Source organism: Hippoglossus hippoglossus, chromosome 5, assembly GCF_009819705.1.
Source record: "Hippoglossus hippoglossus isolate fHipHip1 chromosome 5, fHipHip1.pri, whole genome shotgun sequence".
NCBI classification, from domain to species: Eukaryota; Metazoa; Chordata; class Actinopteri; order Pleuronectiformes; family Pleuronectidae; genus Hippoglossus; species Hippoglossus hippoglossus.
Genome location: NC_047155.1, coordinates 7,532,147 through 7,550,822, shown reverse-complemented (window position 1 = coordinate 7,550,822; position 18,676 = coordinate 7,532,147). Strand labels below are relative to the sequence as shown.

The 18,676-nt window shown below is 41.3% G+C and overlaps 1 protein-coding gene across 2 annotated transcripts in view; it reads left to right on the top strand.

Moving 5' to 3' along the window:
- Positions 1-18,676, top strand: part of si:dkey-238f9.1 (chemokine-like protein TAFA-2) — a 94,529-nt gene that overhangs the window by 43,968 nt on the left and 31,885 nt on the right. For both annotated transcript variants that reach the window (XM_034586399.1, XM_034586398.1), the window contains exon 2: positions 11,594-11,706. In XM_034586399.1, the coding sequence (XP_034442290.1) occupies positions 11,595-11,706 (112 nt within the window). In that variant the 5' untranslated portion in view covers position 11,594. The remainder of the gene's footprint in view (positions 1-11,593; positions 11,707-18,676) is intronic.

Genomic DNA, 18,676 nt, shown 5'->3' with positions numbered 1-18,676 from the left:
ACCATGCCCAGATTAAGCTGGCTTGTTCTCTTTCATGCTGTGCGACTCGGCTTCATGCTCGCTCTTCCCCCGTTGCCACGCGTTGCGCTGCACGTTTATTATTTATGAATGCATGCAAAGCTACTTCTGCTGAGGCAAATGGAACGGGAACCCTCCTTGTGCCAGTGTAAATAATGCATTTGGCACGAACGTTCAGTCTTTCAAAGGTATTGCTGGACATTTAGGGCGATGGAGCACAGTGTTGTCTTGGAGCTCTGTGAATACTGGCCCATGTGTTGCCCTTTGGAGCCTGTGGCACCTTCTCCTCTGGCCTAGAGGGGGGCTAATGAGGTGCAGTACAATAGTCCCATGGTATTTATTTTTGACCCAACACTTATGATGCAGAACAGAGAGTCAAGCAGCAGCAGCAGCAGCAGCGAGGTGACTCATTACTTCAGAAGTACCATGACAGCTTGTTTTTCTTAGAAACCTCTTCTGTGCCACATTCTGACCATGAACACGACAATACCGCTCAAAATTTATCAAAATTTAACACCCTTTTAAGACCCAATACTGATTTAGCTGTAACAGAGTCATGAGCCCCTGAGCAGCATAAGTGCGATGTAAAAATGTAATTAATCTATGTAAAAATATAGTGGATGAAATTCAAATTGGTAACCTTTAAACGTATTAGATTTTCATTGCCACTAGAGGTCTTCTTTAAGCCCAGGGGGGAATATTCTGAAATATGTGTTACATAATATACCATAACAAATAAGAGACGCTTCAGAAGAGCTGGTACGTTGTTGTCATGGTAACAACGACAAACCGGTGGCTAAAGTTGTGAAAAGTACTTGTTTGGGAAAGTAGGAATCTACTATGGTTTGTCTTACAATAAGTGTTTCCCCAAGGTTACGGGACCTTTGTTGCCGTGGTTATGATACTATGGTCAAAGTTTAAGTTGTGGAACAGTCATAAATACGAGAAACAGTGTAAATGAGAAATTTATCCCTCCTGACCGTAGACTATATCTCAACATGGATGACACGTGTCTATTTCCTCCAGTTGTACAAAAATGAAACAAAAATATCCTGGGTAGGGAAGCGGCCATCTTGTGCTTTTGTCATTTGGAGCCAGAGTCTGCGCAGTAGCGATCGTGTTGTTGAGCCAAAGTCCCAACAATACACATATATGTGACAACATCAGATGACCGAAAAATGTATTTAATGTGTACTTTGTCCCATCTAATTACATGAAGGAGACTGGGTTTATGAGCTATACTGCAGCCAGCCACAAGGGGGTGATCCAGAAAATGTGGCTTTACTTTTGGGGAGCTGACATGTCGTCCATCTTTACAGACAAGCTATTCTCCTGATGCTCAGCGTACATCTTCCTTTGCCCTGGTCATATTTACGACGTTCCAGAACCTGTTAAATTGAATCAGAAGGCAGATCCAGGATTTTTTTTCTTCTCATGCTCTTGCAATTGCATTTTTAGGGGACTGATATCTATGAATTTGTGCAATTTGGACGTAGCTTTTAAGGGGACTGTTAAGGTCTTCTCTAATAAGTGCGAGTTTTGAATAAAAGTGGCCTCAGCAATTGAAATCATGACTTCAATTGTGCCTGTGTGAGTTCGTATGTACTGTATGTGTGTGGTCTAGGCGTCATGTTGGGGACATAAATATGTTTACTCGTCTTCCTTTTGGGGACAAAAAGCAGGTCTCCAAAACGTAAATTATACAATTTGAAGGTGGAGACAGTTTTAACGTTAGATCAAGGTTCGGTAAGGATTTGGTTCAGGCAAGTAGCAACTATGGCCAAGGTTAGAGTAAGTCAATGTAATGTCTGAATACATGGATACGTGACTGTGGTGCTGGTGGGTTGAGTTCAGTGCTGCTTTACTCATTCTACTCTGCCTTCATTTCTGGATCCTTCTTATCTGTTCACTCAGTCACTGCAGCTTAATTGTATGAGGAGCCGAGTGAACACTGTTTATTCTAGAGTGACTTATATTGCTTTAAAGCAGCGGAATAATTTTCTGCTCCAGCAGGCACATTGTTGGATGAAATGTGGAAGTAAAGCTTGAAGATCCACTTAGCATTACTTTGATCTTATTAGAGCTTATGCCTGGCTCATGCATTCAGTGTGTGTCAAAATACTTTTCACGGTTTTTTGAATATTCATTTAAGTCGGTGTATAGTATACGCAGCACAGACACAGGCCCAAACAGCATTTTGTGGCTGACTTAATATCAGATGTGAAAACACGGCAACTAAGAGGGAAAATACTAAACAACAAACCTGCCTGGTTGTTTTAAATGCAGATTATTCCAAAGTAGCCACGGCATCGCAAACTCTGTGTGAGTGAAATGTTAATGCAACATTTATCACAGTCTCTGAATTCTGACTGGGTTTCAGGTTGTGCATGTTATTGTTCTTTGGCAGCTCTGCCAGTTGGAAACAGATCTTCAGTCATTCAAAGCTTCAAATTAGAGATTTTAACCTTGAAAGAGCCAAACAAACCTTGAACATTGTATCAGTTTATAACTTGGAGCTGTTCAGATGACAATTGAGACCAGACTGAATGTCTGTCTGTCTAATTCACAATGTGTTTATAACCAGAAGATGTCCAGTACTTTAACTCTTTAGTATTTGTACATTTAAAGGAGTGTTTTAAAATTTATGTTATTATTTAACTGAAATTATGAAGCATCTGTATCCAGGCATAAACAGAAGAGTATATGAATGTAACATCTTATGAATCATGTTCTTTTGAAGGCTCATTCAAGACCCAAAGTACATTTATTTTGAAATCTTAATTTTAAGCGAACGTTTTCATTGGCCTTCGGCAGCGGATGAATTGTGCTCCATTGTCATGGAGAGTGAATCATTCATAAATAAATAAATTCTTAATTGAATGATACAATAAGTACAATAGATTAATACTCAATATACATATGAAATGTGGATGCATATTTAATTACAAGTGGTATTGTATCATTAATCATTTATTACTGTTACACATGCTAGCACATACATCAATAGACACATACAAATATCTGCTTACAACTACATTATTTCATGATATAAACCACTAATCCATTATACACTGCAGATTAAATCCAAACGAGTAAAGTTTGACTCATTTCATCGACATTATTCTATATTAATTCCTGGAGGAGTTTAAAGACGACACTTTCAGAAACCTATAAATATAAATGTAACTGTACAGTACAGGAATTACTTTTCCCCTTTTTAATTTCCATCTTATCCTCCCTATGATGCTTGGATGGAGACGTTCAGTGAGTCCAATGCTGTGTGGTGCGTTATTTGCATAAAAAGTCCCTGAATGGAAAAACAAAGTGTTATTACACCGTCAGCACTGTTTCAAAGCCTCAGAGTGGCCGACTCTTCCTCTGCTCCCTGTGCCTGCGCGCGGTGTGATGATGCAGGAGGACAGCTATCTGATCCCCGCTGTGCAGCACCGTGTGTCCAGTGGCACAGAACATGCTGTGAGGACACAGGATGAGTCAGAAGCGAGTAGACCTCGCTGAACCACAATAGCGGGGGAGATGGAGAGATAGAGAAGGGCAGAGCAAGATAGAGGGACTAGCCAAGTGTGTCAGAGGACTCCGGCTCCACTGGGACGACCTCTGCCTCTGCACCCGAGGGGATGTTTTCCAATAGGTCTGAGCCTAATGTTGGCTTCTGGAGCTAAGTGCTCGGCCTCCTCTGGTTTGCCGCTTCCAAAATAACACCACACCACGCCTGGTTGGGAGCCAGCACTGGAACACGGCCGCAGTCCTCCACCTCTGCCCACCGAGTTTACTGTTGTCTTTCATAACTCCTGTTTTTCTCTGTCAACATTAAAAATGATGGGAGCCCGCGACTCACATAGAGTTTGATTGAGGAGACCTATCGGAGCAGAAATAACTGAAACAAACACTCCTGCTCCGTCTGTGTTTGCTAATATATTTGTAACACACTTTGACGGTCAGAAAAATGGTCTGAATGGAAGGCAATTTGTTCAGCAGATATCTAGGAGCCATTGTTAAACAGTGCAGACTAATAGGTGTTGGGACGCTGTCGCTGTTGTCCCCGGGATCACGGCGAGGTGAGCTATAATTGAGTGGTTGAAAAACACAGGTGAGGGAGGACGCCACACACTTTTTGCCGCATGATATTGACTGAACTGATGTATTTTGAACTCACTTGCTGTTAAATCGCTGCACCTTCTCCTCCTTCTTTTTCTACTCTGACTATGCAACAGTGTATATACAAGCAAAATAATACCATTTCCCTCAGTTATACAAATTTACATCTACAAAAACCAGTGATGAAATTGATTATTGTGCTGCATTATCTGCACCCATTTGTGGGAAAGAAAATTCTGGATCCGCCCCTGATCCACATCTCCACAGAAATTTGATGGGTTCTTCCTCAACCCATACTCTAACCTTCCACCAAGTTTCACAGCAATCCGTACAGTAGTTTTTTGCGAAATCTTGCTTTAACATTGTGTACATAACGTCCCTGGTGGAGGTAATTATGTTGTGTTTCCATCTTTCCCAGAGAGAACTGTTCTTTCTGTGTTAGCCTTGAATGATGGAGAGCAAGGTTTGATGGTGTGAAACCAATAGTTCAGTGTTGTCCCTAGTGTCCATGACGACCATAACCAATGTTTCCCATTGTACCTACAACAACAGGATTCTAGTGGAAATAATGGTCTTGTGTACCAGGGCTCCAGACTAAATGGTACAGTACCACAATGAAATGATGGGAAACCAAGGGTCTGAAATGACTTATACGGTTTGTAAAATGCTTTGCAGCAGTACCACTATACACACCACTTTACTTGATGGGCCGAACAGTGAAAAGCTGTCGGTATAGGTCCATTTACACTGAATAGGTTCAGTTAAATGAAAGGCAGGAAAGAATATAGCTGTGAAATAATTGTCTTACTAACAAGTCCGAACCAACCTTAACTCATTTTAACTGAATTTATTTTAGATTTTCTCTGCACTGAAAAGCTTAAATGAGGTAAAACATGCTTTGGATTTAGATTTGCTAATATGTTCTGCCTTCTCCATGCGATGCTGTTATATTTACATACTTAAAGCATCTTGCAATTGACTGCCAACAGGGACATACGCTGCCGTGTTAATTGGGTGTTTGATTACATGCAATGCACAATTCCCTGAGAAGTTATAATTTTGTCAGTTAATCAGTCCTGCTCAGCTAAAACCGTCACCGACAGGCTGCACGATGCTCGTGTGTCACTCGCCTGCCTTTCCCATGGCAGTCGAGATGTGTAGTGTAGAAATGTTTTTCTTGTTTGCAGTTATCTGGAGGATTTCTTTGGGATTTGTTTGTAGAAAAACACACACATGGGGCAAATTCCATCACTTTATGGTAATGGCCACTGCCTCGATCCATTCATCGAAGGATTTAAGTAGCCTGCGTCTCTTCTCATGCTGCCCTTACAAGCCCTTTCCAACAGCATGTCTACTGCTACTCACCTTCATCATTATTATTTGAAGACCGAAGGAAAGAAAGAACAAAGAATAAAAAATGTACATGTCAGGCCATCTTCCCATTCTTAGAATTTGAGCGTGTGGCTGGACTCTCGGTGCAGAACACCGTTCTTTAACAGAATAAATGATTGTTCCGACAGTCCCAGGTTCTGACAGAGAGAGAGTTTGAAAGGGTGGTGCAGTGGGAAGCTCTGTTGCCTCACAGCAAGTAGGTCCCTGGATTGAATCCCATTCTCAAATCCTCGACAGACCAGATTGTCTTATTTTAGTTTGACTTTCAGGGAGTGCAGGGACACAGCTTTTATGACCATAAAGTCCTCTGTCAGCGTTCATTTCACCAGTAAATGAGAAACCTCTGGTTTAGTAGCCAGAGAACAGCAGATCATCACTGAGGCTTTTATATTTGTAATATTACGTTGATGTTCTCATTTTCTCTGTAGCGATCATGGGTTTTCCAGTAATTCAGCCAGTATACGAACAGTAGTTTCCCAACACTCCAGAATGATGTCAAACTGTTTAATGTCTGTATGCTTGTGGTTTGTATGCAGATGAAATGTCTTGAGGGGATATGATGTATAAAAATACACAACAGTAAGGCCCAAGGGTCCAAGAGTTAGCGCTCACACACTGAAATGAAAGAGTGTATTTTGACATAATAAAGCAGTGACCCATTCAATGTAAAGAGAACATACTGTATGCTCCAGCCACTGTGTTTATATGCAGCACACTGCACATCTCCCAGCCTGGCTGCGCTTATTGGGAACACATTACCTGATGTTAAGTGCATTTCTTTGACTCTGACCGGGAATTAATTTCATAAACCATCATGTGTTGATAACAAGGTCGTGGAACCAGTCCAACACTTGACCTTTTGAGAAATGTGCATAAAAACATGAGTGAGTCATTAATTCCATTTGTGAATTGGTGCTTTATTGTGGAAAAGCTACAAATAACAACCAATGGCTTAATTCTTGGTTTTATTCACGTGTCTTTTGTTTAGCGATGACGAGAGGAGACGTGACAGGCGTCGGCCCTGAAGTGCAAACCACAGCGACCAATCAGAAAACACTACAGGATAATAAGAAAATACAACGGCACATATGAAAACGGGCAAATCACAGTTATTTGCCGTTCTCTTATTTAATTTGTCATGTTTTGCACTTCAGGGCCACCGTAGACTCCATGTCAAAAAAATAAAAAAATAAAGATTGTGATGCCACTTCACACTCAGCTTTTTTATTGAGTGTTTATTTGTTGTTGGCAAACCAGCGCACAGACTGGAGTCGCTACACTCTCATGGGCCTCTAGGAAATACCAGTCTGGTCTGGTGTTTGGCTTCATAACCATCGGGTTTGAAAATGTTTGCACGAGTCCAAGCCTACATCTAAGCAGCACCTGTTTCTTGGGAAGCAGCTCAGTGAAGTAATTTGTCGTGTTCATACTTCATTTAGCTCTTCTGGTGTTCACGGTGCAGTCAGCCAAGTCTCCTGAAAGACAGAATTCAGTTTTCAAGTTCTTTTTAGCTCACAAACGCAGGAGGGAGGTGTTCGGTGAGGGTCAGGGCGGCCGAAGGTGAAGTACAGGTTATCAAAACACGGCATTGAGGAAAAGGTCACGATTTTGGTTAAGTATAGAAAAGTGTAAAAAAGGAAAATTGCCTTAAATGTCTTAAAAATACAGATTATTTATCTTACAAATTACTGAAGTTTAAACATAACTTGTTTGATGCAGGGTTGATAGGCAGGCACAGTTACACAACATCAGGCCATTAATAGATTAGCAGTCCAAGTAGCCTGGGGGCTGGCTGCAGTATAAGTCATTAACTCTGCCTCCTCCATGTTAGCAAATGGGACGGAGACCAAACTAAAAAGTCAGAGCACATGTTAAATATATCTTTTTAATAAAATATCACAACAGCACAAAATCTGGCTCCAAATGGCATCAGAAGCTCAAGATGGTGGAACCCAAATCCAGGATATTTTGGCTCAGGAGGAAGCGTCGTCCATCCTTATAAACAGCTCAGACCTTACATGCACAGTTGGATAGGTTGTATCTGTGTAATAAATTACCTTGATGTTAATTTATGAGAGTACACGAGTGGTTCACAGGTTGGAGAATATCTGTTATACCCAAACTGATGTGTATGTTTTCCTCCTGCATGGACAAAATCCAACTTAACCTCCGCCTAAGTGGGTTTGCTCTGATCGGGCCATTTTGTGATGAGCCACCTGCTCTCGGTGTCACATCCATCAGGTGGAATCATTTCCTGCTAACCAGCTCCAACAAGCCACCTGAACACAAGATGCCAATTGGATGCTAGAGTACATTTAAATCTAGTTTAGAATAAAAACCAGGCTTCCTGCTGTCCGAACCACAAATCTATAAACACTCACAGACGAACTGCTTGACATTTCATTTTCAACGAGCAGGGCAACGTGCACTCAAAGTCCAATTATTTCTCGAGTTCAGCTGTCGGAGAGATTTACTAGTTTTCTCTCGTCTTATTATCAGTAACTGCAAAGATAAGTAAAGATAAGATGGTGAACAAGGGCCGAAATGTTTAATTTGGGTTTATAAGATGAACAGAAGTGGCTCAAACTAAACTGAAAGCGAGTTGGAACCATTGAGGACTTGCATTATAAGTACTGTATTAGCAACCTTGCTCGGTCTTTGGTTCTGGAAAGTGAAAAATCTTTCTTTAATCATGCAACCGGTTCCTGTGATTGAGTGTTGGGGGCGGTGTTTGTGGCTTATTGAATCAAACTGCAGCGATTGCAGGTGAAAATTAGTTCTCTGGCTCTGTGGGTGTTAATTTCACTGCTCTGCCCCTGATGAACAAACTAACAGATCAAATCAACCACCTCCGTTACACTGGATGCTGCAGTATGTATCTCTTCTGTGACATAATATCCTGCAGAAGTCAGACAAATTCAAACAAGACCTGTGGGTAACCAAGAGTTGAAACCTGTTTGAAGAGGGTTAAGATGGAGTCCACTAAAGGGCTTCAAGATGTGGTTATCAAATGCATTCAAGTCATTTTTTTTAAATTTGAAACCTCCAGTGTGTACAACCGTGTTTTCCAGCAGGAAACCTGATATCCAACCAAACATGGGGTTCTCTCCATGTGTGTTGGCATCAGATACTGAAAGCGTCCCCAGTAGTTAAAAACTTACAAGGGTAGATTTGACATCAGAAAGCCTTTTTACATTGACTTTAATTGGAAATCCCCAACTTCTCTCATTGAGTATCAATCATTTGACATCATGATTGTTAAAAGTGTCAACATTTCAGAAGTCTCAAAATGTTGCTTGGAAGTTCTTCTTGGAATCAAGTCAAAACATCTGAATTGCCACCTACTGGCTGGCTGCGGTATAGGTCCTAAATCCCTCCTCCATGTTAGCAATCAGGACAAGAAACAAGATAAAAACTTCACATGTCTTTTGTGATGGTTTCTGTGATTTTAGGTAGTTCTTATCAAGTGTTCATGTTCCTGACAAGTTTGATTTTAATTAGTTTATTTGATGCCATTAAAAACGAGGTGAAACATCGTTAATTGACCTGTGATTGGTTGAGCGTGTTTATCAGTGGGACCTCGATACCACTGCTATGATCAGGCTTTCCTCATATCACAGATGGAAGCTCCCCTATCCAGGCTACTTTAGCTTCATTTTTGCACAGAGGGAAGAAGTGCAGATGCGTCTATGCTGTAAATGTGAACCGCAGGCTTCAAATAGTCCCTTCATGAATCTGTGGGTGATGTTACAGACACTGTGCCTATGTTTGTCTTCAGTCTCTGTGCCCATAACATTCTGATTGCGTCAGCTGTCTGAGACTGCGGAGCGAGAGCCTCCCGTTAAGATCTCGCCCAGCTCTGGCTGTCAGTACAAAGGCAGGCGCAGCAAAACATTTCCCTCACATGTAAGCCTCTGCCAGATAAGCAAGAGTTGATCTCTATGCATGAAACCAAGTATTTCTACTAATTTGAGTGGCGGCACTGGAACAGAGTTCAAAGCGGAGCTGTGATTTGTGACTGCTTCCTCACGAGAGAGGAGGCCAGTCCCGTTGGCAGTGAGATGAGCCACTGATTGCATTTGCTTGTTCCGCTCTCCACGGGCCCCTCAGATGGTGATGGAGAGAATTACCGAACAACAACCCTCTGAAAGTACAAGAAGATTACTGAGCAGAGCACATTAAGACAGACCACACAAACAGCATTACTCACCTCCCAGGTAGCGCGATGACAGCAAGTGGGCGAGGAGAGACAGAGAGCGTAAACAGACTTCATTTGTTCTGTCTCCACATCTAAATTGGTATTATAAATTGCAGTGTGTTTATAGCTTATAAAATTATCTCTGAATGTGTCTGCGAGGATGCAGCCAGATGCCTACACAACACACACAGTGCATGCCATCATAATTACACATGAATGCGGTCTAATGCTTTGTTGACTCAGCATGCAGTAAATCACCTGTTTAATTTATCTTGGTAAAGAAAGCTCACACAGTGTGGATCTCTGGATGAGATGGTGGGTAAAGAGGCCTGTAGGGTGCAGTAAGGGTCCAAACCATATACCATGTATAATAATGGAGGACACCTATCAATCATGATGTTCACCCCATATTTATAGCATCAATTAACTCATTAAAACCAGACTTACTGGAAAGTAAGGAGTTGATTATACAGGAGTTGAACAAACATCAGTGTGACAAGAACCACCTTAATTTGATTTGATCCCATACTGCAGCCAGCCACTAGGTGGCAATTGAGACATTTTGGCTTCACTTTACGGTAGCCGTCATGTCGTCCATCTTCATATGCAGTGGATGGTCGAGTCACAAGAAATATGTTATTGTATAATGTTCTATGTGACGTTATTGAAATATTGTCAGTTTCAGTGCAACTTAGTTGTTGAGCTAACAGGCTAACCATTCAAGAACATTAAAATACACAGTTGTATCAGCTCCCTGAACCTCTCTCACTTTTGTCTGTAGTGTTCACCACCCCCCCTCAGGCATTTTGTTCTTGGGATTTTTCCAGTATTTCATTGAGTAAAGAAGAAGAGGGGAAGTAGGGAAGCCCTCAAAACTAATGACCTTTCAAACTGACAGCTATAGTCACAAGCTTGTTAGTTTGGATGCTAACTCAGTTAAGTCCAAAGCAATGACCCTACTGGTACCAGTCTCATTACTCTCTGTAAACCATTGCTCCCATTTCTCCTTGTGGAGCAGTTAAACTCTAAGAATGGAGGTCAGGAGGAGGAGGTGAATCAAAGTTAATATGCTACCAGAGCTTTTTCTATCTCCACCTCCTCAAAAGTCAGAGTTACAGAGTTGACATGCTATTGTTCAGTCGCACACATTTGCAGATCACAGTTTAGTTTAATCCAAAAAAATTAACAGATTTACTTTGTCCCAAAGAAGTATATAAAGATGGATGACATGACTGCTCCACTAAAGTGAAGCCAAAGCATCTAAATTGCCCCCTGGTGGCTGGCTGTGGTATAGATAATAAACCCTGTTTCCTCCATGTTAGTAGTCAAAGTACATTTGAAATACATTTTTCTTAAAGATGGTTTCTGTCACACTTGGTAGTTCTTATCATGTTCTAATTTTTCAAGTTTTGTTTTAATTATTTGAGGTGGAGTGAGATGTCATGATTGACAGCTGAGACTGACTCGCAATTGGTCAATCATGTGTATGAACAGGACCTTGCTACAGCGGCTCTATCCCCCGATCGCTACAGCACAGACACTGGCTTCAAATGTGCAAGCCACACATACTTTCATATGTGTGGTGTTATAGCTTAATATCTGGATCATGGGAGGAAGTGGAGACAAGTCATCTATCTTTATATACATCCACTAAACTGGACTGGTTTTGGAGCTTAATGTATAGAAGTCCAGTTAAAGCTCTGTAGATCTGTGCTTTTGAGATTCTAGGAGTTACTAAAACTGACCAAGTCACAGCTTGGGGAGCTCGCTGGCCTGAGCCCAAGTGAGCCAGCCTGCACATCTGTTTATGTGATACTAAAATGGCAGATTATTTTTGTGTGTATTGACTGTTTTTTTTGTTTCTTCCAGAATGCGGAAGAGGGACCTGCAGAGCATGTGCAGAAGGGCGCTGCTGCTGACCGTCTGTATGGTGTCTCTCTGGGGAGAACTGTCCAGTGCATCGTCACACAGAAGCCACATAGGTACAAAACAATGCATGTGTTTGTGGTGTTTTTCAGGGATGAAACGCTTAGCATTCAGAAACACACAAATATACAATCTCTGCTGCTATTGGCTGATCAGAACCCCTTACTGTAGAAACTGAGGATTCAAAAGAAGTGCTGATGTCAATTTCTTTTCTCTGTTATATTCATTACCCATGAAAAGTCAAAAAAGCTAATGGAGGAAATAGTTTTTAATGTTTTTATTTGAGCTTTTGTGCAGGAGGCAGCAGCAGCAGACAGAAATACACCAGCAGGAGAGAAATGTCATGGGCACCAATGTCATTTTCAAAGAAAAGCAAACCAATACACTTTTACACATTTTCTGGCTTTATTCTTCCCTGTGTGTCTTGCTGAACAGACTTAAATGGACACAGTTGAGGAAGACAGTGCATAACTCCTTGAATTCCTCTGCTCTTTCTATTTTCTGTTTGTTGATTTTCCAGGGATTTGAACCATCCACCTCTCAGTCGCTCACTGTAGTCAGACACACTGTCTCCTGTCAACTGCTTTGAGAGATGGAAAGATCTGGCTCTTTATGCCTCTGAAAATAGCATTAGACATTTTAACAGCCATTTTCCCCTTGAACCATAAAGAAGCACAACATCACATGTAGGATGTTGAGGAAGGATTGATGCTGGAGGATAATCGGCCTGGTTCTGAGTCCAGTTTAAGCTTCAAGACGGTTGTGGGGGTTTTGGCGATTTAAGGCTGATGTGAGCAGATTATCTGATCCTGTATACTTCACGTTTTTTTAAATCATTTATTCGTAAGTGTGCAACAGGCGTGAGTCGAGTTTTTTCACCGACTTGTTCCTGAAAACACTGGTTCATCAGTCCCAGTGTCACCTCCAAAACTTTACAGCACAGGCCAGTCACACGTGCAGCCACATTCATCCTTAAAGAGAAACTGAAATAATTGCTGAGTTTTCTGGCTCCCTCTGCTCAGCGGCAAGGTAATGATGCACTGTAAGCCTTTGTTTCGTGCACATGGGAATGCAACAATTTAACAGTCATGCAAGTCGAGCATCACGGGGAAGGAAGTAATACCAGTACAGCAAGTGTGTGCATGCATCTTCGTGTGTGTGTGTGTGTGTGTGGCAGGGAACAAGACCTTTCAAAGTGATTTCCCTCAATGGAGAGAGATGGCCTGATCCCTGGGCGTAACGGCAGAAACTGTGACTTCACATTGAAATAATTAGCCTTATTCCTCTGGAGGAGAAACGGCACAGGATGGTTGAAGGGGAAGCATCTCCATGTTGGATGAAAACAAAAAAGAATAAACCAGCAAAAGACTTTGATCGAGCATAAAAACCCACAACCATGGCGAGACAGAATCGCACGGGGGGGAGGATTCACATTGTAAGAAACAGGAAGGGTCAGTGCACGTGACCTCTCGAGGTGCGTTTCAATTCAAGTCAGAGGTGGAGGAAGACGGAGCCGTGAAAACAGTTAACTCTTTCCAAGCCTGAGCTGACTTCACCAGAGATAAATCATAATATATCGTTACATTTCTTTTAATATATATTAGCCTGAGGGAAGCACACTATTTTGTTTTATTTAGATTTTTACCCAAATCCCATTAATTTCACTCAAAACAGTCAGGTTGCAGAATAAAGTGTCTGTTTGCTGGTGTTTAACATTGTGTGTCCCACATTACAATGTATAACACAAAACTGAGGAGCTGCTCACGACATATATTATACATTGGTTTATATTATTCTGTGAAGTTAGTTCATTTTATGGAATTGGGACTCGGTTAGTTAGCAGGATTATGCAGAAACTACTGGATGGTCACAATAAAACTGGTTGGAAACATGTGATTTGGATCAGGAAAGAACCATTACATTTTGTTGTGGATTCGGATCAGCGGGAGGATCCAGGAATATTCTGTGAATGTTGAAGCTTTGCGAAATATGAAGTTTGTCAATATTTTCCTTGATTTCTCAGAGAATAATGCATGGATCTAGACCAACAAATATTTATGAGTGTATGTGATGTGGTGCATATCCAAATAGAAATACAGATCTAGTGAATTTAAATGTGTTTTCATAAGGGGACTTTTGGGCCTTGGCTGAGGTTCTAGTGTTTGCATAAGAATTGTTTTGGAAAGTCCAGCAATCAAATGAGTATAATTCCTACTTTTGTTCATGTTTTTTTTTTTTTTTTTGGTCCACTGCAACTCTACATCCTTCACGGAGAATCCTCAGGTTTAATTCCCACCTTCTGATTTAATCAATACATTTAATATTTACTGAATATATTTGATGGTTGCACTGTAGACAGTAGAGGAGTAAATCCCACTTGTTTGACTGCAAACATGTTGGATAAACCTTTTAATCTTCCGGCTAACATCACTCTCTCTTTGCTTTTGCATTTGTCCCACTCCTGTGGTCTGTGCGCTTATTCCAGTGATTTATGAGGAGGGGGGGAGAGGGGGCTAGCAGAAGTAGCTGGGCCTCGTTCTCCCCGGGCTCCACTGACACTTAGGTAATCACGCAGCCTGTCCCTGAGCTACGGAGGTCAAGCCAAGGTGGACCCAATAAACAAACCTCTTTAGCCCTTCTGTTTATTGAGGTGGGGGCTTCACCGGAGCAATTGAACCTTTCACCGTAGCCCGACTGGAGCACGGCGGGCTCACGGCACGCACACATAACCCCTGCAATAAGACCACCGCATCCCCCGGAGCACCATCTACATTCATTAGCTAGTCATGAAAGAGTGGAGAGGGAGAGGGGGGGTGCGGGAGGAGAGTGGTTCTGGAGAGCGTGATTACACGAAACCTTTTGGCCGGACGATTTGTTGTGGTGCCGTCAATAGGATTTGGAGTGATGACGCGACCGGGTCAAATCCGAGCCTCATTACTCAGCTCCTCACACACTCGGATCCTTTTGTTTTTCTTCACAGTAACTCACTTTGTCTCGTTTAAAAAGAAGAAGGGGAAAAAAACAGCAATCAAGCTCTCTGCGGTTTGTTGGTCAGCGTCTGTGAGGGCAAACGTGGTCGAGAGGAAAACAGGCATGAAAAACACATCTCCCGCTGAGGCTGTGTGACACAACGTGGCGGCGGCAGCAGCAGAGATCCTCTTGATATTGAAGTGCTCTGAGCAGTGCCATTTACAGGTCATAAACTCTGTTACATTTTTAAATATAAGGTATTTAGCCGCACGGCTCATGGATAGCTCACAAATTCAGTCAGCACAGGGTTTAAATCAAGGTCCTGTTCTATATTCACACACACACAAGGGGCCATGCTGCCTTATTAATAAGATGAAACTGTGCAGTGGCTCTCATTTGAATTCGGGGGGAATATTTCCATATTTGCTTATGGTGGAGACTTTCGAAAAACTGTGTGATGCACTCTAATGGCTCATTGTCAAGCTGATTTTCATGCTTCAGGGGATTTTTTTTCTATTCTATGTAAATTGGCTTTACCTTTTTTTATATTTTTTATTTTACTCTTCGTCTCCAGCGTTTCACATTAGGATTCTCCAGAGCACAAATTAATGGCAGAATCCAAAAGAAACTTTTTTTCCCCGCTCCCTGCTGTCACAGTCAGGTTAATTTTTGGAAAAGATATTTTAGGATGTGTAACATTAATAAAAATTGCAGAAGAAAATATACTGACTGTGAATTAGAAATGTTTCCCTGTGGCAAACTGGAGGAAAAAATAAACGACTGAATCAGGTCAGGAGCTTTTCATGCTGAGGGACAGCGTTAGTTGACCAGTGGAGTTTAGGGAGTCACCCCAGTGGCCAATTCTCTTAAAGATTAGACAGTATTACCAGTTTCGATTATCATTCCCCTTTGCGAGGACGCTGGGAGTATTGGTGCCGAGGCAGCTGTAGCACCCCGAATGGTGAGGGTCTGTTACTGCAAGGCACAACTTCTGATGAAGAATAAACTAGCATTTCGCGTGTGAACGGGTCGATAGGTGAGACTTATGTGTACAGTAACGTGTTCATACAACCGTCATCTTTGACACTGAAAAGTATTCACGATTATTTTGGTTTTTTGTCTCATTCTTCATAACAACTCAAAATAATAAGTTGTTTGTCAATTAGGATAATATGATTAGTCAACTATAAATGTCATCAGTCCAACTTTGAACAGCTCTGAAGTAGATTTGGTTACTTTGTTCTGAACAATGGAAATACGTTTTGTTCAACAGTAAAGAAATATAAAAAATGTATTACTTCATGTTATATTTTTTATATATTGCACATTTTATACTACTTTCTCCTCATTAATATTTTCCTATGGAGCCTAACAAAATATAATGAAAGTAATGTGAAAAATCGTATGTGTTTGTTGAATAATTAAAATGTAAAGCCGGATAGACAAATAGAGGCATGGACTTGGTATTAAACAAATATCTTTGGTATTAATATCTCTGACATACTTACTGCCAACATTATGTGTGTAATTATGTGTTTAGTTTGTTTAGTCACTGTAGGAATGTTTTAATAGTGACCTGCCAAGACTGTAGATGAAAGACAGATAGATATCTCAAAGATGGCACCCACTCACTTGAATAAAACTTTCACTCTGAGATAATAAGCCAAAAAGTTTTTGGGGCTTCCTGAGTCTGTAGATTAGTGTTTCTGCTGCTCTCCCTGCATATTAATACCCAGTCCGCCTTTAAACTTTACATTCTGATAATATAGTGCAGATAAAGTAATGCTTTCTCACGCACTGAGAATGAAATTATAAACATAAAACAAATAAAAAACATTCAAAGATTAAAGATTCATGAAGAATAATAATGACCATATCTTACAAACGCCTCTTTTTGTATATTTTCGGTTTAAATTTGGTTCCAGCTCTTCAAGCCCCAGCAGATTGAGTGTCGATGTCATTGCCAGCTCACTGAATACATCCTTATTCGATCAGCATGAGGAAGAATAGAAAAGTGGGAAATATTGGGTCGGAAAATAGGTGATATAGATAAATAATTATAAACAAAGACCAAAAAACAGAAGGAAATACAGAGTGCGTGAAAGAGATATAGAAAAGTACCAGAAATTAAATATTATTTGATAAGTGGTCAAAGGAAAAGGAAAACATATTGTAGCTCCCTATTCTTTTTACTCGATGAAATAAAATAAATAAATAAATCTTTAATAAGCACGAATCAGAAAATAGCCTCAATCACCAAAAGTCCCTGATTGTGAAACGGACCGTTGGTTTTCACGGGCTTCGTTTCACGGGTCCGTTAACGCCTCTGTTGTCGGTTGCACGAATTGAAATGAAAACCCATTTTGATCCGAACCAACTGGACTCACACTCTGTGCATGTTCTGCCTCATTGTTTTTCATCAGCAGCTCCACGACACGTGTTCCTCTGGTTTACTGGCCCACGAGGAGCGGCCTCTAATGCAATACATATTGTATCTGGGTCTCTGTTGTTGTGTGATAGAGCACATCAGCCGGCCCACTTCACACGGCAGGTCACCGTGGAACCCTTGCCCAGGGATAGCATGACATTATACAGAACTGCGGCAGAGCAGGTCACCCCCCCCCCACACACACACACCCCACACCCCGGGGATGCGCGGGGATGCTGCAGCGGAGCATTCGCCCTGACATTTGGAGAGCAGGTGGACGACACTGTGGCGGGCGGAGATAGCGCGGAGAGGGAGATTGAGATGGAGATGTGGGGCTGTTTGAGATGCACTGTGGGGATGACAGGGGTCAGCTCGCCCCATCTCCCGGTGGCAGCTACTGAGATTAGAAAACCATCAAATGTCCTCTGCTATACACATCTGAATGGCAGCTGTATAGATGAGCCTTGAGTGGCTGCGTGTGGCCTTGCTTGTTTCCTCTGTGTCTGCGGCGGTGCAGCCAACAGAGGGGAGCAGCGGGACAGGGTGTGTACTGTTGAATATCAATAGCTTTACTTTATTCACATGCTCCGAGGCATTGTATCATATGGGCAATGTCATTGTGATAAAAACAAAACACTCTCTTTTTATTTCAACTACCACACAGAGGTTTGAGAGGCAAAACAATTGTTTCATACAACTTCTTTTTTCATTGTTCTTTTTTATTATTGTAATTTTATTTTATTGGTTTATGTTCACATTACAGGGAAATTGCAATGAACAAATATCATCATATTTGCATATTCATAAATCCATTCATTTGAAACATGGTCATTGTAAATCAACATAAACATACAAAACAGTATTACACATTGTTAACAATCAACTTGTTGCATTGACGATAAATGTAAATGGAAACTAAAGTACAGAAAACGTATAGAATAGAATAAGTACATAAATAAATACATATACGTTCCATGTACTACCTGTGTAAAGTCTTGTTTGCACCGGATATTTGTTGGATTAGAAGAAAAAATTAAAATCAAGGATCAAATATTTTCAAATTGTTTCATCATTCTTATCTGCACTAATAAGAGTACACTGATTAAAATTATCAAAAAACTATCGCCAGGATCTAGGAATTAGAATTGTTTTCCTGAAATTTAAGAAAAAGAAGACATAGACAGGAGTTTCACAAATAAAAGATAAGATATTTCCCCAAATGGTCGTTTGTCACCAGACTGACTTCATCATTTAACTTTGACCAAACCTACGTGAGCTCACTTCGTCGTGAGGGTCCAAGTGACACCTGTAGACATCTGTGCTGTACATTAATGACATGTGGACTGAAGAAAGGGTCTAAAGGACCATGTGCTGCCTGTATATATGATCGCCGTGGCAACAGGGGCATGAAGGGGATGTGAACCTCTATCTTAAAGAGTGGATCCATCACTGAAGTATCTGACCAGGAGATGGCAGCAGCCAAGATACTGCACAGAACGCTCCAACTCTCAGGCCTCTGTTAGAGAACAAGAGCTTGATTCAACACATACACAACACCTCCCATGTAGGGGCGAGAGGAAAATGTTTATTTTCACACAAGCTAGCTCCACAACAAAAGACGTTTGTCT